At 36.8% G+C, this 24,458-nt stretch overlaps 4 protein-coding genes across 6 annotated transcripts; 3 read left to right on the plus strand and 1 right to left on the minus strand.

Moving 5' to 3' along the window:
* LOC109720294 (pentatricopeptide repeat-containing protein At4g35130, chloroplastic-like) lies at positions 385 to 3,520 on the plus strand. Its single transcript, XM_020247313.1, has 2 exons — positions 385 to 2,311; positions 2,420 to 3,520. The coding sequence occupies exons 1-2, from the start codon at positions 490 to 492 to the stop codon at positions 2,641 to 2,643; spliced, it is 2,046 nt and encodes a 681-aa protein (XP_020102902.1). The 5' UTR covers positions 385 to 489; the 3' UTR covers positions 2,644 to 3,520.
* Positions 8,612 to 13,106, plus strand: LOC109720295 (probable polyamine oxidase 2). Of its 2 annotated transcripts, XM_020247316.1 has the most exons (11): positions 8,612 to 8,773; positions 9,780 to 9,892; positions 10,016 to 10,104; positions 10,232 to 10,345; positions 10,470 to 10,557; positions 10,646 to 10,731; positions 10,840 to 10,942; positions 11,180 to 11,277; positions 11,444 to 11,873; positions 11,971 to 12,074; positions 12,420 to 12,562. In XM_020247316.1, the coding sequence occupies exons 1-10, from the start codon at positions 8,761 to 8,763 to the stop codon at positions 12,025 to 12,027; spliced, it is 1,191 nt and encodes a 396-aa protein (XP_020102905.1). In that variant the 5' UTR covers positions 8,612 to 8,760; the 3' UTR covers positions 12,028 to 12,074; positions 12,420 to 12,562. The 2 variants fall into 2 exon arrangements, with proteins under 2 accessions (XP_020102905.1, XP_020102904.1); XM_020247315.1 differs by lacking the exon at positions 11,971 to 12,074 and having other exon boundaries at positions 12,420 to 13,106.
* Positions 13,977 to 18,505, plus strand: LOC109720576 (pentatricopeptide repeat-containing protein At3g59040). 2 transcript variants are annotated; one of them, XM_020247802.1, is made up of 7 exons: positions 13,977 to 14,125; positions 14,872 to 15,190; positions 15,666 to 15,956; positions 16,267 to 16,515; positions 16,687 to 16,811; positions 16,970 to 17,068; positions 17,677 to 18,505. In XM_020247802.1, exons 1-7 carry the CDS (start codon positions 14,076 to 14,078, stop codon positions 18,347 to 18,349), a joined length of 1,806 nt encoding a protein of 601 aa, XP_020103391.1. In that variant the 5' UTR covers positions 13,977 to 14,075; the 3' UTR covers positions 18,350 to 18,505. The 2 variants fall into 2 exon arrangements, with proteins under 2 accessions (XP_020103391.1, XP_020103392.1); XM_020247803.1 differs by having other exon boundaries at positions 14,077 to 14,207.
* On the minus strand, positions 18,922 to 21,747 carry LOC109719966 (pentatricopeptide repeat-containing protein At2g44880). The gene is made up of 2 exons (XM_020246824.1): positions 21,496 to 21,747; positions 18,922 to 20,688 (listed from the first exon to the last, which is right to left on the minus strand). The coding sequence occupies exons 1-2, from the start codon at positions 21,745 to 21,747 to the stop codon at positions 18,922 to 18,924; spliced, it is 2,019 nt and encodes a 672-aa protein (XP_020102413.1).

Genomic DNA, 24,458 nt, shown 5'->3' on the forward strand with positions numbered 1-24,458 from the left:
TTAACTGCCGGGTGCATGGAGACTCGGTTTGTGTTATCTTTTTTACTAGTTTTAATTTCACAATCATCTGCTGAGTTTCGCCATCTATAAGAATTCAAAATGCTCTTGCCGACACTTCTATAAACCCACAGGTCTCAATAATGGGAATAGCTTGCTACAATTTTTATGTGCAATACCTGTTGCATAGTAGACTTTCTCATTGAAAGATGGTAGGATCGGCTTTAGAAAGTTTTCGCCGTGGATTTGATTCAGTGTTTGCTAACTTGATTCAGGCAGTTTCAGTCGAATCCGGCGACTTAGAAGTGCTCTTCTATCGACTGCAATGCGAGTTGAACCCGGCAACTCGAAGTGTTTCGGCACCGAAACTCCCGAGAACTCGGCACTTAGCGGTATGCCGGCACCGACTTCGTTGTCTTTCTCTGTTTTTTTTTTTTCTCGTCCCCTCGCAATCCCTCCGCAACTCCTCTAGCCACACCTCGTAACAGTAACATGCTCGTTTCCCTCCCCTCCCAACGGTCGACTCTTTTCAAATTCAAACACCACCGCTTCCTCCTCTTCCTCTCCCCCTTCTCCACCTCCTCTCCCAACCTCTTGCCCCTCATCCCCACGGCCCGAATACTTCAACAGGCCCACGCGCGCCTCATCCTCCACGGCCATGCCCACAACTCCACCATTTCCCGCCACCTCGTCGCGCGCTACGCCGAGCTCGGCAGCGTCGACCTCTCCCTCGCCGTCCTCTCCTCAGCCCGCCACGTGTCGCCCGCTCTCCACGCCTCGCTCCTCCGCAACTTCTCTCTCCATGGCTGCTCGGAGGAAACCCTAATAAGGGTTTATTCCCTAATGCTTCACGAGACCCAATTTTTAGATGAATCCGTTTACCCCTTCGTATTCAGAGCTTGCCCTAATCTTCGTGTGGGCCAACAAGTACATACCCATGTGGCAAAATTGGGTTTTGAGAGCTCTACCCTTGTGGGTAATGCTTTAATGGAAACGTACCTAAAAAACGGTGCACTGTGTTATGCCCAACGAGTGTTCGATGAAATGCCGGAGAAAAATTCGTCTTCTAGGAATATGATGATCTCTTGGGTGTGTGAGTGTGGTAATCCAATAGAGGGTTTTAGATTATTTGAGAGAATGATTTTGGAAGGATTTGCGCTTGATTCAGATACTGTTGTTAATCTTCTTCGGGCTTGTGTACTTTTAAATAGCTTAGAAGCAGGCAAATTGGTTCATAAACTAGTCATTGCATACGACTTGTTTGATGAGTTGTCAGTGAGTACTGCTCTATTGACAATGTATTGTAAGTTGGGTAGATTAGAGACGGCAAGAATATTGTTCGATAAGATCGGCAATAAGGATACTGCAGTTTGGAATATCATGATCTCGGGTTATTCACGGAATGGATATCCTGAACATGCCCTAGAATTGTTGATACAACTGGGGAGATTAGGGATGGGAACTGATTTGTTCACGGCCTTAGGTTCGCTTGTTTCAATTACAGAGCTAAAATCACTATCTCATGGTAAACAGATGCATGGGCATGTGATAAGAAATGAAATCGGCAATCAAGTGTCAGTTTATAATGCACTGATAGATATGTATTCCACATGCGGTTGTATAGACTCAGCAAGAAATATATTTGATTCTTTGGTGAATAAGACTACAGTGTCTTATAGCTCGATGATAAAGGGTTATGTAAACAATGATTTATTCTCCGATGCTTTATTACTCTTTAATGAAATGAGGATGGATCAAGTGAAGCCTGATTCTGTAACACTTATCAGCATTCTCCCAGCTTGCGTAAGTTTGAGTTTATTGAATCAGGTGAATAACATCCATGGGTACTCTATAAAGCTAGGTTTGGTTTCGGAAGCTTCAGTTGGTACAGCTCTTTTAGTTAGCTATGCAAAGTGTGGGTGCATAGATCTGGCACAGAAAATATTCAATCAAGAAAATATCATTCACTGGGACTTGGTATCATGGAATTCAGTAATTGGTGCATATTCAAATCACGGCGATTGGTATAGATGCTTTGAAATGTATGAAATAATGAAGGGATCAAATGTTTATCCTGATAGAGTAACTTTCCTTGAACTACTAAAAGCTTGTGTTAACTGTGGGCTTGTGAAGCAAGGTTTGGACTATTTCAATCAAATGGTTTATATCTATGGCCTAAAGCCAGAACAAGAACACTATGCTTGCATGGTGGACCTTCTAGGACGGTTTCGGCTTTTCAAAGAAGCCCTAGAGCTTATAGAGAGAATGCTGTTTAAAGCGGATTCTCGCATATGGGGATCCTTACTGAATGCCTGTAAGTTGTATTCTGATACCCAGCTTGCTGAAAAGGCAGCGATGAAGCTCATAGAATTAGAACCTAATAATGCGGGAAATTATGTGATGCTCTCTAATATTTACGCAGCAGCAGGAAAATGGGATGGAGTTTCTGCTATGAGAAGCTTTCTTAAAGATAGTAGTTTGAAGAAGACACCTGGGTGCAGCTGGGTAGAGATCAGTGGTCGGGTGCATGAATTTCGTGTATTGGATCGATCTCACGATAATTCGCAAGGTATTTACAACATGTTAAGCATTTTGGAGCAAGAGATTAGAGATGATACTAAAGAATGTAGTGTCTTGTGGTGTTAATCATGTTTGAGCACATCGGAAAACTCAAGGCGAGATCGTTGTGATTGGAAATGCAGAAGTTTACCATTTCAAATCTCATTGTTTGTCCAGGCTCAAGCTTCCATAAAAGTGCTATTTGAGAGCTGTTTGATGAAGTGGCCATGAGTTCTTATTAGATTTCTCCAATCGGCACTTCCGCTCCTAAAGCTTAAAAGCTCATCTCACCCTACTAATACAGGAAATGCCTCAGTGTTTTTGGAAGCAACTAATTGCCGCTATTTGGATCAAGATGTGACACAGTTGTCCTTCTTCTAAAAGCTTAAGCTATTGGATCACGATGTTTTAATTATCTATATTCATCACTCCACATTATCTGTGAGCGGATTTTGATGACAGGCCTAACATAGATTTCCTGGAATAAATAGGAGAAAATTAAATGAGACAAGACTCCAAGGAGACTCAAACTCAAGACCTTGTGCTCCAACACTATACAAAGCGACTGTTTTTTCATTAAAAGCTAAAGGTACCAAAGTATGTTGTTTGATCATTCATATTCAAACACCCAAATCTGTTTCCAAAGCTGTTCCAGAAGTTATTCCGAATATCAAAAGGTAAGATATACTGAACATTCATACACAATCCTTGTACATAGAAAAATAGTTGATTTGTAATCTATTAATTGGCATTGGTCAAGATATGTTGCTTATAAATGAAATCATTTTCTTTCGCATTGATTGAGCCCCTGAACTTTCACTTAGCAAACAATTCAAGCTTTTGTTGTTCGAAGTTAAATGCATTGGTAGGAAATGGTTGCAGTGCATACTATGTTTGATTATGCCCGGGGCAATGACAATATGCCACTTGGTTGGTCACAGACCAGTCCAAGTGCAGTGCTCTGTACCTCTTACTATATTTCCATGCATTAAGTAATGCTCTAGTGCCCCACAAAATTAGGCTTGAGGATGTAATAATGTAAGTCACTTTCACATGCTACTGCTCTTTCTTTTTTTTCGTTTGTTTTCCAACAAATTGTTTGGTTGTAACTAATCAAACGAGCACATAAAAGATTAAGTAGTATTTGTTAATCTGGCATGTTATTATGTAATTGATTTGTGTTATAATTATTATAATCTTGTACTATTACTTGATGATTAATTAAAATTTTCTCATTGAGTCTTGCATAATTAACTCATATATAATACTAGGAAGCTATTTCGTGTTTTCTTTTTCAAAGTAAGATTTGGTGAGCACATTTATAGCTTTTATTTTCAAAAGTATGGTACCCTCATGCCATTGCAGTGCCCCATAACATGCAAGCACGTGGGGAACCTCTCTTCTTCAGGTCACATACCACTACTAAAAGTTAATCTGTGCACAAATAGAGTCCTACAAAGACACAAATAGAGTCCTAAAAAGTAGCTTAAGTGAATCCACAAATATGTTTATATATATGCACGTAGTAGATATATATAATATTGTTGCTGTGTGATTCCACTTGAGTTGGAATCTGCCCATAGATGAGCACTCTGTGAGAGTAAATTATTATTTGGCACATATAAACTAATGCTTCATTAGTTGATTACAAGATGGTAAATTTACATGTTCCTCTCTATTTAATTGCAATTTGCAAATATATATATATATATATATATATATAGAGAGAGAGAGAGAGAGAGAGTCCGGCTACTGTACTCTTATGAGTATAGATCTCTTTGTACTTATAAGTTTTCGGCCATTAGATCTAATTCTTTGATTATTTTTATTCGTTAGATTATACTATTCAACCAATCATCTACTCAAACTCAAACCTAGGAAAACATTATCATCTTAACCGCACATCATATCAACCATGTGAACAACACAACTTTCTATGCCTCGAATATCACATCAATCATGTGCGCTTTTTCTCCAACATAGTCGCTTTGATAAGTTGTAATTCATATATCTTATCCACCCATTATTTTGCAGATTACAATTAATCAAATTACTTTAGCTAAACTTTTCCCAAACTTTCTCTCAAACCATACTCATAGCTAAAAATGCTAGATGCTTTTGCTTCATCTCTTAGCCTGTTTCCCTTAATACGCTGAATAATTGTTTGTACCAGGCACCTAAATAAATTAAAAAAAGAAACTGCCCTTTAAGGTTAGAAAGCAAAATTCTAGAGTTCTTTTAAGGATTTTTGGATCTTCTTCTTTTCAAGAACTATAGCTTAAGAGTGTTAAATATAAATAGGAGTAAATTAATACGGTTGGTTCAAAACTTTTCGCTAGAATCATGGCATGGGTGCGGGTCAAATGGGAGAAAGTTAACAATGTATAAACTTCGCGTGACTCGAATTCAAGACTTCTTGTTTTGATAACATGTTAAATAATATGAAACAACCGTTATTCTCTAAAAATTTAAACTGATAGAAAAGAATATTTAAATACTTTTATATTTCATAGAAAGAACCTAATCCTCGCTGATTCATCTGAGATTTCGCATGTGGCGTGCTATTCGGTTCAGAGTATAAGCGCCCTGTTTCGAGATCCTTGTAAAAAGTTCTAGTTGCAGATTCATGAACCACTTTCCAGTTGAGAGACAGGGTGGGTGCTACCTAAAGGCACCACAACATTAAAGTGTGCATTAACAATATTTATTTACGTCTCAAATTCATTGATCACACCAATTTCATTCACCTAGCAAGGCCTAGGATATCTCCCACCTATGTAAGATGTGTTAGTTTAGATTAACACAATCCTACTGATCAAGAGAATGTTCTCACTGTTAATTAATCTGATAATCATATTAGCAAAAATAAAATAGTAAAATGTTATCTTATTAATTAAATAATGATATAATTGGAGTCAACCAAGCACTGATCTCAGGTTTCAACAATGAAAGTTTCATGCTTCCACTAACAATGTGAAGTGACCTCCACCTCTACAATTTTTTAGAGGTTATTTGGGTTAGTGGGTGCTTTGAATAATCCACCAAGTGTGGCGTTATGATATCTTTAATGTAATGCTTTGTGGCCATGATTAAAGATAAATTAAATTGTATCTACGTGAAGGATCCAGAAATTTAATATATATCTTTCGATGGAGAAAGATTCCTGCAATCAACTCATGATTTACTAAATGGCAATGTTTCATTGGTATAATAATAGTGATATGGCAGTATTATGATCGATGAGATAGAAACAACTAAGATACCACATTACTATCAAATTTGCGAGACATATTATTCTGCTAATTAAATTGCGTCTTGAGAACTTGATTGCACCAATATAAAATATTTGAGTTAAAATTACAACAAAGTTTAATGACGAGATTGTCACGTATCTTATAGTTTGACGACCGAACATGCAATTAGTTGAATTTCTCTTAGCATAAATAATTAGCCAAATTTCTCTTACCAAAAATAGTTGGATAAAAATAAAAATTATTTTTGGTAATCTCTACCTTAACTTTTTGAGCTTTTTATCTAACACCTTTTTCTCACAAAGTTTCACAATAAGGGGGAGGTCACCTAAACCCTATTACTAGAAGGGACAATGAAAGGGCATGGTCCCCAAACTAATTAGTTTGGGAACTATGCAGATCAGCGCCACGTGGCCGATTCACGTGGCCGATCCAACGGATGCCTTTCTCAGTTACTTTTTCTCCCTCTTTTTTTGGAAAACACGGGAATTTTTTTTCTTTCCATCTGTGACCGTCGGATCGGCCACGTGGCGCCTATCCCCATAGTCCCAAACAAATTTGTTTGGGACTAGGCCATAACATTTTTTGTCCAAAAGAAAGAGAGGTCGAACCACAGCATATAATAGGTGGGCTCCACAGCCAACGACCACTCGGCCCACTGCGACGATCAACACTTCCCTGCACCCGGTTCACTCCTTCCTCCGTACACCTTCCATCTATCAACCGTCCATTTCACTTCATATGCCAATCTACACCAATCGCTGAGTTGTGTACCTTTTTTTAATCATTTCCTGAAAATTGACGGTTGGATTAGAGCCGAGTGATAAGACATAGTGCTAAAATTCGGGAGGTGAACGAATGTACGGATAAGCTGGGTTCAGAGAATAATCCCCTCGTCTCCAAAAGGCTTTGAGATCCAACGGCTTGGATTTAACCGATCATCGGGACTGGAAATTTCCACGTGCAGGTGCCGTGCGAATCCCAAACACATGTATCGCGAAGATGCAAATTACGTACATGCCCCTCTATGCATAACTAATTTATCTATAAGCCACTACGAATTATGCTAATATATATATATTCTTATTCAACATAAGGATTTGTTTTTTTATTGTTTTTTAATTTGGTATTTATAGAGCATATATACAATTCTAAACTATCAATATTATATATACATATATATATGTATATATATGAGGCAATAACTTTTTTTTTTTTTTTTAGAGAGATAGATAGCACGCTACCCGCTTTACTTATTTTATTTAGAAATAAACTTAGCTGAAAATGTGAATCAATTAAGATTCGAACTTGGGTTTTGAGTACCAACCATAAAGTCCTTTGTCATTTGTTTTAGGGACGGTCGGTGAGCTAATAACTTATTGTATTATGGTACTAGAGTGTGCATAATTTGTAATTGTAAAGTGGCATATTTGTAAAAAATAAATTTGAGATGGGCTTATTCGTAAATGGACTTCTGAAAAAGTTACGCCACCGTCCATTTGGTGGACCAATCTAAAAGATTAATTAAATATATGGTGAGTATAATTAATTAATTAATTTCATGCGGACCCACACGTAATTGATTTCTTAAAAAACTTTAATTAGCTGCTTTATATGTTGGCCATTTCCAAAAGTAGACTCTATTGCACTCACCAACCCGTAAGAACATAGAAAGGAGAAACCATTCTCCAGTTGCACTATTCCAATTGTGTTCCTAAATTTAAAGATATTTTTTGTAAATTTTTTTTAAAAATAGAAAGTTATTAAAAAAGTAGGTGTTGGCTATTTTTATTGAGGTAAAATATGTCTAACTTTCTGCCTCGTAATAATAGACATAGAAGACTAATAAGTTAAATTGGTTTAGCCTAATAAGTTGAGCGGAGCTGTGATCCATAAGAGATTTAACAATAAGAGATCCAACAATAGATTTAACGTTTAGTTGAATTGAATTAGATCGAACTCCGTGAATACTGTGCTTGAGCTCTAAAGTGTGATGAATGCGTCTTTTCTATCTATACGTGTTTTTTGAAATAATTGATTAGCACTTACGGTTTACCGTAGCTTTCATGAGATTTCATATATAATTGAATTAAAAAAAAGTGACTATTTTGGTGGTAAGGTCATTATTTTTTTTTTCTAGTGCAAAGAGTAAAAGATTTAAAATGCATACATAAAATTTTAAGTTCGAAGCTAAAAAAAAGGTGTTCGGTTCAGCGTAAAATGAATACAAAATTATTTTCGGTATGAAAAAACTTGTGTGGTTCGACGTAAAAATATTTTAAGTTGTCGTTTTTCGCTGTGCGTATATATTTTTTATTTATTTTTTCCTACCAAATCTAAATATTTTTCTTTTTTGTTGAACCAGAGGGGCTCAAAACTATTTCACAATTTTGAACTAAATTTATTTAATTTTATAAAAAAAGTAAATAACAAAAGTGGGCCGCGGCGGTAAGCTCACCTGTGGTGGACGAGAACACACAAAAAGACACAATGGAATCTATAAATGAGGAAGGATGTTAGAAGCACCGTGCGATGAAAAGCTACACAACAAACGCCACACGGACCTCCTCCTCCCCTCTCGTTTCGTCTCCAAATCGCCTTTTCTCTCTCTCTCTCTCTTCAAAGACGCCTCCTTTTTCCTCCCTAGTTCCCATCCCCGTCCCCCAATTTCGCATGGGATCGCCCCAGTTCGCCGAGCCCAGTTGATCCCTAACCCTTCCTCGTAGCCGCGCCGATCGATTCGGAGAGAGCGCTCCATCCGATTCCGAGGCGATCGCATAAGGGGCTTCTCTCAGATTCCGCATGAACTGGTTCGTCAATCTGGGGCTTAATTCGAACTCGAACCACTTCATCACCTGCCTCTTGATCTTCGTCCTCCATTATTCGCCCCAGTTACCCCCGTCGATTTTGAATTCGAGGAGTCGCTGTAGCGGAAATTACTCAGATCGCAGATATGGAGAATCGCAGTATGTTACTAGGGTTTTTTTTATCCCCCCCCGTAAATTTTAGTTTTTTCTGTTGTGAATTTTGGTGATTTCAGATGGGATCGGCATGCGATTTAGAGATCTGATGAATTAGGTCTACGTTTTTTTTTAAAAAAAAATTGTGATCGTGGAAAAGGTATAAGTTGTTATGAGTTAAGGTGGAGTCGGATGATATCACTTGATAGGTGCATGAAAAAGGCCGTGTTTTTAATTGTTTGTGAGAGGTGTTGCTGGATTAATTAACTAGAATAATGACGCCTCTAAGAGAAAATATTATTCTAATTGGTAGGTATAGTGGTGTGATGAGTTGCTTTCCCATTGGGTTTGATGCTATATGGACTATTTTTTAACATGTAGTACTTCACTTTACATGCATGCTTAGTTTCTCATACAAAATGTTCCTTATTATATGGGGTAACTATGAATCTATTTACATGCATGATGCATATGCTGAGAATGATGTAACTTGTTTTTTGTTTAAGTAAAAATAGTTGTACGTTGTCTTAAACCTATTTTCTACATGGAACTGTAAAAAGTTTCAGATTTATCCAAAACCGAAGAAGTTCTTTGAAATAGTTTGCCTTCAAAATAATCTGTTACTGTTCATAATTCCCCAAAATTGGCCTGTTTATTGGTTTTACATGTCACTCAACTTGACATTTATTCATGGAAACTGATCTGTTATTTGATCATGTAGACCTGAAAACAAAGGTCATAGGGTGGTTAAACAAGGAATGATATTGAAGCTTTCGCCATCTTGTGTGCCAGAAATTTCATTGATCCAAACAATATCATACTTAAATTACTATTTGTATGAGTATTGTATAAAAAGCACTTCTATGAGTATCTTTATTTGGTGGCTTTTCATGTGCGGCCTTCCATTTCAGAAACAGTTAAATTATATTTATTTGCATATATATGTGATTTTTAATTCAACTGTTTTATCAAGTATTCACCTTTTCTTTTTCTTTTCTTTTTGTTTCTTTAGGATCTTACTTTTCGAATGTTGAGAGGAAGTCCATCTCTCCTTCTGCTATTGTCATAGGTGGTGGGTTTGCAGGCATTGCTGCTGCTCATGCACTAAGAAATGCATCATTCCAGGTAATTTCTTTAGTCAAAGATTTCAATGAACGATTTTTAACATCTAATTATCCAGTCTAATCATAAATGCTGCATGATATCCTAATTCTTTCATGGAGTTTAGTAACATGCATATATTTTCAGGTTGTCCTCTTGGAGTCACGGGATAGAATCGGTGGTCGAGTTTCTACTGACTACTCATTTGGCTTTCCTGTCGATCTTGGTGCATCCTGGTGAGCCTCAGCCCTTAAGTTTTTAACTATCCTTCATTTTGACCATGATCTATTTAAATTTAGAGTATTTTTTTTTCCCCTGAATAATTCATGTTAAATTGCTTTTTTGGTTTCTCTCATGCTTAAGGTTGCATGGTGTCTGTGAAGACAACCCATTGGCACCTTTGATAGGAAGACTTGGGCTTCCACTGTATCGCACGAGTGGCGATAACTCTGTCCTGTTTGATCATGATTTGGAGAGGTAAAACTATTTTTTCTTGGATATTAGACATATCTGTATTTGTGTTATTCAGTATGAATAGAAATTACTGATAAGTTTTGCTCATATTTGTATTTTCCAATGTTTTCTATTTTATTTTATTCAGTTATGCACTCTTTGATACTGATGGCCATCAAGTCCCTCAAGAACTGGTCCAAAAAATTGGAGACGTGTTCGAGACTATATTAAGAGAGGCGGGTTCTTCTGTCAAACTCGATAATGTGACTTTTATTTTTAACCTTCCTGTGGATCGGTAACTAATTAGCTGTTTATAATTTACAGACTGACAAAGTGAGGCGTGAATGTAATGATGACATGTCTATAGCACAGGCTATCTCGATTGTTCTGGAGAGATGCCCGGAATTAAGGTTTTAGAAAAATCTGATCTATGTTTTTTAGCGTTTGTCAATCTTTTCTTGCATATTCATCTATTGGACCTAGAATTTCTTGTATTTAATTGACTTTAATGCTCACAGACAAGAAGGGCTCTCTCATAATGTACTCCAATGGTACCTATGCCGAATGGAAGGCTGGTTTGCTACAGATGCAGATACAATCTCGCTCAAAAATTGGGACCAGGTAGGAATTTTTTTTTTCCTTTAAGCTCAAAAATCTTATTTGGCAAGTAGAAAATCAGGGAATATTGTTGAAACTGCATTTTCCTGTTTACTCTATATGGCAAAATAGCTCACAAAAAAACAGTGGCCACAGTGATTGAATTTTACTCTCTTTTAAATTCTAATTAGCAGTTTTTGAGGTGCTTTCATTTTATTTATTTTTTGTACTGTGGAGTACTTATGTAGCTTTTGCATGCAGGAAGTGTTGCTTCCTGGTGGTCATGGCCTTATGGTTCGTGGGTATCGTCCTGTTATAAACACTCTTGCTAAAGGCCTCGATATTCGTCTCCATCACCGGTTTGTACTGATTTCTTTTCATCTTGTTATAAAACTGTTGCTGGCTTCATATTTGCTGGTCACTGGTTTGCAGGGATATATATATATATATATATATATATATATATATATAATATGTATGTAAAGGTCTCTTCTTGTTTTTGCTCATCCCAATCCTCTCTTTCAGGGTTACCAAGATCCTTCGCCACAAGAAGGGAGTGGAAGTAACTGTGGAGAATGGCAAAACATTTGTTGCCGATGCCGCCATAATTACTGTACCTTTAGGGGTTCTAAAAGCAAATTCCATCAAGTTCGAACCGAGGTTGCCAGAGTGGAAGGAGGAGGCAATACGTGAACTCGCGATCGGGACAGAGAACAAGATAGCCTTGCATTTTGACAAGGTCTTCTGGCCAAATGTGGAGTTTATAGGAGTAGTTTCATCCACTACATATGGTTGCAGCTATTTTCTTAATCTTCATAAGGCGACCGGCCATCCTGTTCTTGTTTACATGCCTGCAGGTCGACTCGCTCACGACATTGAAAAGATGTCTGACGAGGCTGCCGCTAAGTTTGCCTTCCTTCAATTGAAAAGGATTCTCCCTGATGCATCTGAACCGGTAAGTATCCCTTTTTTGTTCAAGCTGTAATGTATCCCCAACTCTATTCCAGATTCAGCTACATAAGAACCCAAAAATCTTGTTTGGCGCATTGAAGTTCTATGTAGGTACAGCAGAAGCCCAATTGCTGTATCTCAATCTACGCCCAAATTAGACGCTGGTGGAAATGCAGCAGTTGGGGAGAGTATTTTACACTTAAGGGTAATATTATCTGACCACTTACCTCTTAAATGAAGAGAAAGAGTAATTTCTCTACGCTGGAAATAATCTTACTATCCCACATGTAAAGCAATGGGATAAGCAGATACAGCTTTTAGCTGCGTCAACAGAAAAGCTACAATTGCAGTACTCTCAACTGCATACAGCCAAACAAGATATTAAAGCTACAGCTATCTTTTGCATGCCCAACTGCATGCATCTCTTATTGCACATCATTTCTGCCAACATCCAACCCGAACAGATGGTTAATATGTTTGTACAGGTGAAGGGATTTAAATTAAGCCCTAATAATCGTACTGATTTCTCGTTTTATAATCTTTTTTGCAGATCCAATACCTTGTCTCGCACTGGGGAACTGATGAAAATTCACTCGGGTCCTACACCTACGACGCAGTAGGGATGCCCCGCGAGCTCTACGAGCATCTGAGAATCCCCGTCGACAACCTGTTCTTCGCAGGAGAGGCCACAAGCACCAAGTTCACGGGCACAGTCCATGGCGCCTTCTCCACCGGACTGATGGCCGCAGAAGAGTGCCGGATGCGGGTTCTAGAGAGGTACGGGGATCTCGACATGCTGGAACCGGTCCACCCAGTAATAATGGGCGAGGAGACTGCCTCGGTCTCTGTCCCTCTCCTCATCTCTAGAATATGATTTGTCAGTAGTAAGCTATTTTAAGGTCTTTATCCACACTGGTAGTTGACTCTAACCATTCCATTCATTGCTTGAGGGGGGAATGTTTAACATAAGGAAGCTGATCAATTTTCCTTGTTAATACTTTCCAAGCATGATATATGTGTTATGATCTACAGTGTGATACTAGTACTAAGATGAATAAAATGAAGGTTGGACAATGGGTTGTTTGTCGTTTGTTCTGTATAATATAAAGTTAAGTATTGTGAGAAGGGGATATTTAACAATAAAATCCCCGTGAAGGGATCTTTAGTGCAAGGCTACAGACGCTATTACTGTGTGAATGGTTAATTTAGTGTTATATCTACTATGGTTTTTCTACAACTGTTGCTTCATTACTTCCTCTATTTTTTTATTATTGGCTGTTACTACAGTTAATACTTTTGTGGATGTTATGATTCGTTATTTGATTCCAAACTTTATGGTTGATTCTGAGTTGAAGTGATGGTTCATTAGTTCCTGAAATATGTTGATCAGCATACATTGGTCTATTCGGCAATATAACACAACAAAGAAACTATAATGCGAGTGTGTACCTGGGTTCCTTTGCATATAAATATAAATAAAATAAATAAATAAAATTCAAGGGTTTATTGTTTTATTCTTAGGAAATTGCGTGGACTTAATTCACCTCATCAGATGTGATGCTCTGGTACCGTCAGTTGGTGATATTACCTTTATCAGTCTACCAATTTTTTTTCACATTATTTACAAATTTTAACATTTTTTTTTAATTATGAATATTGAATGATGTAATCAATGAAAAGTAGATCAGTTAACAGTTCATAATCGACAATCAAACTTTATATATATTTTTTTTCAAAATAAAAATTTAAAAATAAAAGAACATGCAATTCAAAGCCGTGGTGTCAAAGCACGACAGCATATGAGTGAACAAGTTAACTGTATCATACTTAGATCACATCATCAGTAATAAATCAATTACATTTCTCTATTTTAAAAAAAAGTATAATAATTTTTTTTTCATTAATCACAATGAGACTGTCAATCTAAGGGAAATAATTTTATTGGTTGAGAACGTCACGTCAGTAATATATCCGATGCATCCTAGTCTTTTTTCAGCAAGGACGATGTGTCCAGCAGACGGTGCATTGCTGACGTGATGCACCCGGTGCACGCAAAGTTAGTAAGTTCTACTTGGGGTTTTAGAGCGCGAGCGAGGTTCTTTCTTATAATAAGCTCTATCTGAAGAAGCCGATAAGATCCACTCCACCGCTTCCCCTCCCCTCTCCCACTCTTCTTCTTCTTCTTCTTCCTCCTCCTCTTCCTTTGATGGAAGCAATCGGGTCTCAATCCATCCTCTCTTTCTCCTCCAATCTCTGGTTCGAGCTCTCTCTCTCTCTCTCTCTACTGTGCCCACGCAAATTGGGAATTTTTTAGAGGGTTTCCCCCCGAGCTCCTGAGGTGGTGGAATCTTCAATTCGTGGTTGATTCAAGCTAAATATAAGTTGCTTTTTAGTTGTTCGAATTGATTGCGAGTTATTAACGTGTAATTTTTAGTAAACATTTCTCCTTTGCTCATTTGAAGAATGGATTCCTGAACACTGCGTTCAAATCTATGATATGTGCTCCTTTTGTGTACTTTTGGGGAGATTAAGCATTTTTACGAAGATCTCATTTTGGGATTTTGGGTAGTCTCTAGAAGAATAGAAAGAGGAATCACTAGTTTGAAGTTTTAGTCAGTTTGATCTCGTCGCATGCTTTCTCACTACTATAAGATGATTGTGGAGGAGATATTTGTTATGTCTTCTGAAAAGTGAAAATAGAGTGGAATGAGTAATCGACCAACATATGTATTTCTGTTTTTAGCAATATTCTAGGATAGTCCGATATTGTGTCTCTCAAATGGATTGTGGATTCCAACATAATTTGTTATGTCTTTTGATTTGGGGTGTTCCTCCAAGCCATGTCGCCTCAAGTGTCTTCCATTTTCCTTTACGGTTATGTGTTAGATATCCTACAAATAGCGTAGGAAAAGAGGTTCTTAAGCTAACTCCGGATTTCTCTTACATTGTGTGTTGTGGCTGTATTTCATTTAATGCTGATTTCAATGTTCTTGTAATTTCAGCAAAAGGAAAGTACCTCTCAGTTCACATGCGTACTGCGTTAAGTTTAAGAGCAATCAAAGATTGGAGATAGTTTGTCGGGGCATGTTAGCGCCTCGAAAGTTCCTGCGAAGGAGAAAGAAAGAGGAGGTCTTTAAGGATGCCGCTGATGAAGCTGAGCAGAAGAGCTGGAGAAAGATGATGAAAGAGATCGAAGAGTCGGGCTCCGCCGTGTCAATTCTGAGGACGCAAAGAAGCAGGAGGGAATCACTTCCAAGAGATCTTGTTCTCGGTACGCTCGTGAGATTTAAGCAGCTAAAGAAATGGAATCTTGTTAGTGAGGTATTGTCTACATCCTAAATTCTGAAAAAAAAAAAAGTGAAGAGTTTTTGAAAGAGAAGATGACACGTGCCGCATGCCTTTCTTCCATAGAATAATCAATATTCTTCTTAGAGAAGAAGGCACTTGCAGCATACCTTTCTTCTTATTGAATAGTCAATATTTTTCTTGAAATTTTAGCATTTATGTTAGGTTAAATCTACTGAATCTGAATTGTGGAACATCCTTAAATAAAAAATTCTAAAAAAATCAGGCACCACCTTGCAAAATTCGCTATAGTTCAGGTATTGTTTGTGTGCACCATTACGTTGAGCGTACTTAAAGTTGCAGCTACATCTTTCTATATCAATCAATCTATACCTTTAGTTTATGATTGTACATCTGGTGTTTTGAAGATATATGACCTGTTCAATTGCCGATGATAGGGAGTCATGCACGTGAAGTTTTCACAATGTCTTCATTTATTGATGTCTCGCAGATTCTTGAATGGCTTAGAACACAACACTGGTGGGACTTTAGTGAGATGGATTTTCTAATGCTTATCACAGCTTATGGTAAGCTCGGTGATTTCAATAGGGCGGAAAGGGTGTTAAAATATATGGGTAAGAAGGGTTACCCACCAAGTGTCATATCTCACACTGCTTTGATGGAAGCGTATGGAAGGTCTAGGCAATACAGCAAAGCTGAAGCCATATTTCGAAGGATGCAGTCATTGGGTCCTGAACCTTCACCATTGACATACCAAATCATCCTAAAAACTTTTGTTGAGGTAAATAAAATCTTTGTTCTCTTGTAGAGGTGGTTTTTTGGATCATCTATATCATCTCGTTCTATATTATTGGGAGAATCTAGAAGAAGAAGTTATTTTTCTACCTAGTTGGAGTCGAGAACTTAAATGCAACCTCATGTACAGGTTTTGAATAATGTGTCGAAGAGATCTTGGATAATTTTTGTACTTGTCATGTACATGCCAGATGACCCTTTTTAAAAAAAATATAGTTGGAACGTGCAACCGTAGTTATATTCCCTCAAACTGTAAAAGATGAAAAATCTGATATACACCCATTGGGTAATGGCAGGGCGACAAATTCAAGGAAGCTGAAGCAGTTTTTCAAAGCCTTCTGAATGACGAAAGATCTTCTTTTAAGCCGGATCAGAAGATGTTTCATATGATGATATACATGTACAAGAAAGCAGGCAACTTTGATCAAGCTCGAAAATTATTTAGACAGATGGCTGAGAGCGGAATACCGCGATCAACTGTGACATTTAATAGCCTCATGTCTTTTGAAACAGATTACAAGGAGGTCTCAAAAATATATGACCAGGTATTCTTCAAGATCATCTATATTTTCTCAGATGAAACATCAACGTGCCCAATTTGCTTGCATCTATTGCAAATAACATGAACATAATGCTTTATGTTCTAGTAATACATGCCAATAATAATTTTATATTTCTTTTTTGCTTTTAAATGTCTAATGTTAATATCATTTTAGATGCAAAGAGCTGGACTTAAACCAGATGTTGTGAGCTACGCACTGCTCATTAGTGCTTATGGGAAAGCAAGGAGAGAAGACGAAGCATTAGCAGTTTTTGAAGAGATGCTTGATGCTGGAGTCAGGTCTTATTCTCTTTATTATCATGTTACTTGCTTCGTACTAATATGCAACTACTGAGTAATACGTGAAGTTTTCATTTTTGTTATTGCCATGATTTTTTACCATTACCAAACTTTGTATTGGCCTAACAATGTGGTTTTTTGTTTTTTTCTGTCTTCAGGCCAACTCGCAAAGCATATAACATCTTGCTTGATGCCTTTGCTATATCTGGAATGATGGAGGAAGCTCGGACTGTTTTCAAGAGTATGAGAAGAGACAGGTATGTGTATACATACATACATACATACATATATATATATATATATATATATATATATATATATATATATATATATATATATATAGTGCGACTAGGATGCTTATGGAAGCACGGNTTCTCAAATATATATATATATATATATATATATATATATATATATATATATATATATATATATATATATATATATATATATATATAGTCCGACTACTATACTATCGATAGTATCAAGCTCATGGTACCATCGAGTTTTCTACCATTAGATCTACTCTCTGATCATTTCCATCCGTTAGATTATACTATTCAACCAATCATCCGACTACTATACTATCGATAGTATCAAGCTCATGGTACCATCGAGTTTTCTACCGTTAGATCTACTCTCTGATCATTTCCATCCGTTAGATTATACTATTCAACCAATCATCCATTCAACCCTAGGGGACCACTATCATTCTAACCGCACATTCTTTCATCGAACGACCGAAAACTCGATAGTACCAAACGCTTGGTGTGTGTGTGTGTATATATATATTGTATTTTTCCCCACACGTTTAAACTTGATAACTGGATCTAACATTGTAGCTGTCACACTAACAATTTCGTAGGTGTGAACCTGACCTCTGTTCTTACGCGACCATGCTATCTGCATATGTCAATGCATCTGATATGGATCAGGCGGAGAAATTCTTCCGTCGAATTAAAGAAGACGGATTGAAACCGAACACTATCGTTTATGGAACTCTGATGAAAGGGTATGCGAAGTTGAATAATCTTGAGAAGGTGATGCGGGTCTATGAGAGAATGCGAGTTCAAGGTGTTGAACCGAACCAAACCATATTCACTACAATAATGGATGCTCATGGTAAGAATGCAGATTTTGGGAGCGCCATTGTATGGTTTAAGGAGATGAGCGCTCGTGGATTCCCACCTGACCAAAAGGCAAAGAACATCCTTCTCTCTCTAGCTAAGACTGAAGAGGAAAAACACGAAGCCAATGAGCTAGTGGGAAATAATGCAGATCAAATAGAAGCGAAATTTGATGAGTTTACGAAGTTTGAGAATGATGATGATGTTGATGATGAGCACGAAGACGAATTAAGTGATGGAGAAACGGAAGATTTGGAGGTCCAACAAGTTGCTAGTGATTTTGAATCTGGCTTCAGCTATGATGATGATGATGAGGATGATGATGTCGATGATGATGATGATGATGATCATGCAGGAGAGTTGAGCTTTGTTTCTACTAAAGAGAAACCGAAGCTAGTAAATGTCAATTGACGTCTAGAATCTGGAGCTGTAAATTTTTTATGAGCTATTTTATGTACGAATATACAAAGGTAAATTTCGATATCTTCTAATATTCTTGTTGGACAGTTGGTAAGTGCTTCTTTCTAGCCATAATGAATGATCTTAAAAAGCTATTATTTTCTTGTAGTACTGACAAATTAAGTTCTCGCATCGTGTGTTGATAATGTCATTTAGTTCTTCAAAAGTTTTGTTCCTTCCTAATTGCTTCTAAACCATAATTGAAAGTTTTGAGTTTCAATTTATCATTTCAGAGAGATTGCTTTGGATGGAACTTTCACCTGGAACCTTAAAAATCTTAGTTAATAACGAACCTTAAAAATCTTAGTTAATAACATCACAAAATGGATACTTCACCACGCACACAAAAAAGCCAATTTACACATTTACAGCTCGGGAAACAAACCCTGACAATAGTGTTCAAAAGTAAAGAAAGTAACTTAAATTGGTTCAATTTGACTTTCACAATTCCTTGTACACTTAACACTAACCCCGTAAGTTCCTTCACATAAACAACCAAACTCCATTTACTGTCCAATTAAGATTCAAATTTCCCCTAAACCCTCTAAAACCCTAAAAATCTTTTCCATTTGTGGGTGCCCTGTGTCTGATGAAAAGAATTTTACAACCTCGCAATTCACTTCTACCAAGCTACATCCTGGTAACCTCCCTAAACTGCTTTCTCTTGCCATCTTCTTCATTCTTGCAGCTTCTACCCATCTCTTATTCCCTCCGTACAAATTCGAAAGAACCACGGAGTTCGGAACTTCCTCGGGGCCGACCTTTATCAGTTGACTCATAACAATCTCAGCTAAGCCAATTTCTCTATGAACTTGACAAGCCCCAAGCAAAGCACTCCATATAACACAGTCCGGCTTAATCGACATCTTCTTCATGAATTCGACTGCCTCGTTGAGCAAACCGGCCCGACCAAGGAGATCGATCAGACAACCATAGTGTTCAATCGACGGTTCGATCAAGTATTTCTTGGTCATCAATCTGAAGTACCTGAACCCTCCTTCAACAAGACCCATATGAACACAAGCGGATAACACCCCGAGAAATGTAATACCATCTGGTTTCTCTCCCATGGAAGTAACTTCATCGAATAGATTCAATGCATCTGCTCCACGGCCATGCGTCGCTAACCCTAATAATATTGAGTTATACGTTATTAGATCCTTGACCTTCATGCTTTCAAACACAGTCATCGCATCCTCTATGCACCCACATTTCGCATACATGTCGATTAATCCGTTTCCAACATGAACACTACTTTCAAAATCATTATTTTGAGCATAAACATGAAGCCATCTTCCCCAATTGAGAAAACCCAACTTAGAGCAGGCGGAGAGCACGGCCACAATCGTTGCATCATTTGGTTCGACATCAGGTGATGATAACAACCTATTGAAAGTATTTAAAGCCTCAGAGTTCATATTACTCCGGACGTATGCTCCAATCAATCCATTCCAAGAGAACACATTTTTCTCGGGCATTTCATTGAACAATCGCTCGCATGCTTCAACATCTCCGCACTCTGCGTAACCAAGCAATAGCGTATTCCACGACATAACGTCCTGGCATGTCATCTGATCAAAGAGCTCCTGAGCAGTACCTATGTCTCCACGTGCGGAGTACCACGAGATCATCGTGTTCCACATGATGATATCACGCTCGGCCGTTCGATCAAAGATCTCTCTTGCACAGCCTACATCGCCAACGGTCAAATAAGCAGCTATCATAGCAGTCACAGCAACAGCATTTTTCTCGCACATTTGCTCGAACGCCTTACGGGCACGACCAATCCTTCCCATTTTCGCATACATTTCGATCAATGCAGGCACGACAAATGCATCACCCTCAAACCCAGTTTTTATTACAACACAATGAACCTCCTCGCCGTCTATTTCACCAACTCTATTCATGCGAGCACATGATTTGATCACGAAGGGAAATGTGTAATGGCTTGGCCTAACATTTCTCCGTATCATGAGACGGAACAGCTCCAAAGCCTCGCGGTGGTCACCCACCTCATGGTGTCCCTTGATAACCACGTTGCCGAGAACTGCATTTGGCTGGGGAATTTGGTCGAACAGGTGGCGGGCGATGATGGGGCTGCCGAGGCGAAACGCGGCGGCGGCAATCTTGGGGGCGAGGAAAGGGTGGTGGTGGAGGCCATGGATGATGGATTGGGCTTGGATTTGGTGGAGATGGTGTGGGAAGCTACATGATTGTAAGAGAGAGGTGAGCTTCTCTTCTACTAGTCTTAGGGTTTGGTTCAAAGGGAACTTGTTCCCAATTTTTGAATCCTATAAGGAAAGAGAAAGTGCGAAGTTTAAATTTCAGTTATGTCGACCGTTGCTAGATTTGTTGGTGGTGGCCTCAACCCTAATTTTATGTTGGAGAATTTCGAATATAACTTTGATTGCGCTTTAATATTTTGTAATCAAATGTGTAGCAACATTTAGCTATCTTGTGACTAGTACATCATAAAATCAAAATTTTGTAATTATTATCGTTGCAGTAGTAACACTTTATATAGTTAGTGCCTATTTTTTTGACCATTATTTTGAAAAAAAAAAAATCTGTAATTTTGTAATTAAGTTGAAACCAAATATATAGTAAATAGAAAATACTTTATTACGATGTAAAGTTAAAATAAATTTTTGGGGCTCGAAAAAATAGAGAGTTATGATTCAAAGCTCGAAATAGTTTATATATATATATATATATATATATATATATGTATATTTGAATAACTCTACTTAAACTGCATTTTAAAAAAAATCAATCAATATGAAAATGCTTGAAATAGTTTTGCAACAATGCATTTTGTAAATACAAAAGCTTCGAGTATGATGAATGGGACAAATATTTGAAGCACAAACTAAACCCGGATAGTGACATATAATTCAATTGGTACATAAAGCATAGAATGTTGAAACTTGCTCAAAACTCAAAAGCAAGAAACATGACCAAACATCCTTTTAGTACGTCGCGCGCAACTCTTTGAAAACCAGTGCAACAATTAATGCTTCTACATGTTTAGGTTTGCCATCGATCACAACACTATAATAATCACCAAAAGACTATTCTTTTAAGAAAGTCAGAAGAACATGACAAGGAGGACGAGAAAGATTTTGACGCGGATGTGAAGATAAATTGCCGACGAGTGGATTATCGAGAGAATCAAATCCATCTTCTTCAATGATCGGATCGAGAGTCACGTGGATTTGCCTTCTGGTAGCGGCAATCAACCGCCACGGTGCGATCGCTGCGAATGGAGCCTTCGTTGGCGACCGAGAAGAGCCCCCGACCGCGTCGAAGAGGATTAATAGAGAGGAGGAATCCAATTGCACATGAGCCATCTCTATATATATTTAGGTTGGTTTTAGTTCCTAAATCCAAGTTGTGGCTTAACACAAGAACCAAGGAAGAGATAAAAAATGGATCTTAGATCTCAATTTATAGTGTATTACTTTACATGTATATATATATACTCTTATGTTGTTGGTACAATTGCATGCATGGTGAATCTATTAAGGAGGAAACAATTTTAGGGAAAAATAAAGGGGATGGGTTTGGGGCCTTTGGGAAATTTGGGAAATTTGGGAATTGGAGATTGGTGTTAGTTATTGGGACAGTTGAAATGAAGTGTCACTTTGATTTTTTTTTTTTTCCTCTATTTTTGGAGGGTCAAAGTGATTTTTCTTTTTCTGGAAAAAATTGCTGGGCTTGGAAGAGTTTTTTGAGTACTAAGCCTATAGAATTTTTTAAATGTAAGAATAGCATTTCAAAATTTTTATTTATAAAAATAGACCGATAAAAACGGTGAATCATTTACTGCTTTTACTCTAAATTATATATTCTCTACATCCAAACTTCAAAAGACGCATGCATTAAACATTTACAATACTTTTATTTTTTTGAAGAGAGCAGTGACTGGTTTATTGTATTTTTTCACCGTATAGATCTAATTTTGTAAACAAATTATTTATCGGACTATTAAAATAAGACTGTTAATTAAAAAATTCAGAGGTTTTGAAGGAATCTCATAGAACAAGTCATCTCCCTCTCTTCTCTTTTTATTCTTTTTCTCTTCGTTTTGGCTTAATTTTTCTGCAATCCTAAGGCTTAATTTGGTATTGAGATCTATCTAACGCTATTAGATAAAATGGAGTTGAGGAAAAAATATATAGGGATATGTTTCTGCGTTCTCCGGTGGGACCGCAGAAAATATATCGTAACCGACTCATCGCGATATGCGGAATGCAATATTACGTATGGAAACAAATAAGATATTTTTTCAACGTACTTTTTCACCGCACGTAATGCTATCTTCCCGCAATCCCAAACGAAGCCTAACTCATAAAAGATTTTTATTGCCGTCATCGTGCCATCAACCGTGTCATCCATCTGAATAACAGAAATTGATCTTCTAATAGGGATATTTTTATAATTGGTTAAACATGTGAGTTTCAGAATTAAAATCGATTTTTTTTTTTAGTGGATGCAGAATTTTCTACGTACTAGTTCTGCTACTGGTCGATCTTTCGTAGACCACGCTTGAAATACCGAATGAGAAGTCGACACGTAAGTGAGTAAATATATTTTAAGTTGTATTTTAAGTTAAATATATATATGCATCTTCACGAAGGGGTGAGAACATTTTTTAGAGGGGAAAGATGTAGATTGGTGCAGCATTTTGGAAAGGTACAGCAAATGATCTTTTCACGTTGACGTAGTCGGTGGAACTTAACATCTTCCTGAGAGAGATTGGGGCTCTACCAGTGTGTGACACGTACCTACTACCCATGATAATTTTGCTTTAAAAAATAAAAAATAAAAAATGTAAAGAGATCCATCCCCTCATAATTGTGGTAAGATTAATATAAAAAATAAAGTTTGGATAAAAAAATTGTACAATTTATATACGTTCATTTTTAGATATATATATATATATATATATATATATATATATATATATATATATATATATATATATATATATTATNTACTATCGAGAGTATTCTAGCTCAACTTTATATATAAATATAAAATTTAGACTCTTATAATTAACTTCTAACTTTTTTGGAATTAAGCGATTTTAGTCATAAAAAAATATGTGTAGATCTTCTCAAATTTTATTGATGAATTTACTAAATTTAATGACTTTCATTACTTTTTAGCAAATAAAATTAGATCAATTAATGATTAATAATTAACAGAGTTGGAAATTCTGATAATTTTTTTTTAAACTTAGTGAAGTATAAAAACTCCAAAAAGTTTACTCGAAATCATTTGTCATTAGTGAATTATATGACAAGCCTAATTAACTTTACATAAAGTTGTGGTCTAGGGGGTTATATGTGTTACTAAATTGAACTCAAAAAAAGATAATTTGTTTTTTTTTTTCCCTTCAAACAATGATATTTTTTAATATCAAGATCATTCTAGAAGAATCATATTAGTGTGGGTGTGGCTGCTATATATTTCATTCATTCACTAAGCTCATCATAGTCAAAGTTAGAAGTATAAATCACAAAAATCTCTTTCAATAATTTTCACCTAATCAATTTAATGTTGCTTCTCAAATTTGTAATTGAAAACAAGCCACGTATAATATAATTCCTATTTATTTGTGCATAATTATATTTACCTTTTATCAACAAAGATGTATTAAAGTCCCAATTGCAATCTCATCAAATTTTTATTAAATGGTAGAGTTCGTTGGCCATACTAATTAAAGCTTCGGCAAAAATTTCTCAAGCTATAATAATATTTTTTTTTCAATTAAAATGCTCCATAATTATACTTTATTATCTTTAATTTAAAATCACCGTTTTTAAACTTAATGATAAATTTAAAACGACCTTTTTTTTTTTTGATTAAAATGCTCTCCTCGTTGTTCCAAAAGCAAATTCTTAAGATAAACTTAATTTTGGGTTTAAATGGACCACAAACACACCAACAAAAAATATCTCCTTTTCGAGGGTCCGCATACGACGCACCCCGCATTAAATATAAAAACCACAACACCAATCACGCTAACATCCTGTGAGTATGCGGACGCTAGCAA

This window comes from Ananas comosus, linkage group 14, assembly GCF_001540865.1.
Source record: "Ananas comosus cultivar F153 linkage group 14, ASM154086v1, whole genome shotgun sequence".
Classification (NCBI taxonomy): Eukaryota; Viridiplantae; Streptophyta; class Magnoliopsida; order Poales; family Bromeliaceae; genus Ananas; species Ananas comosus.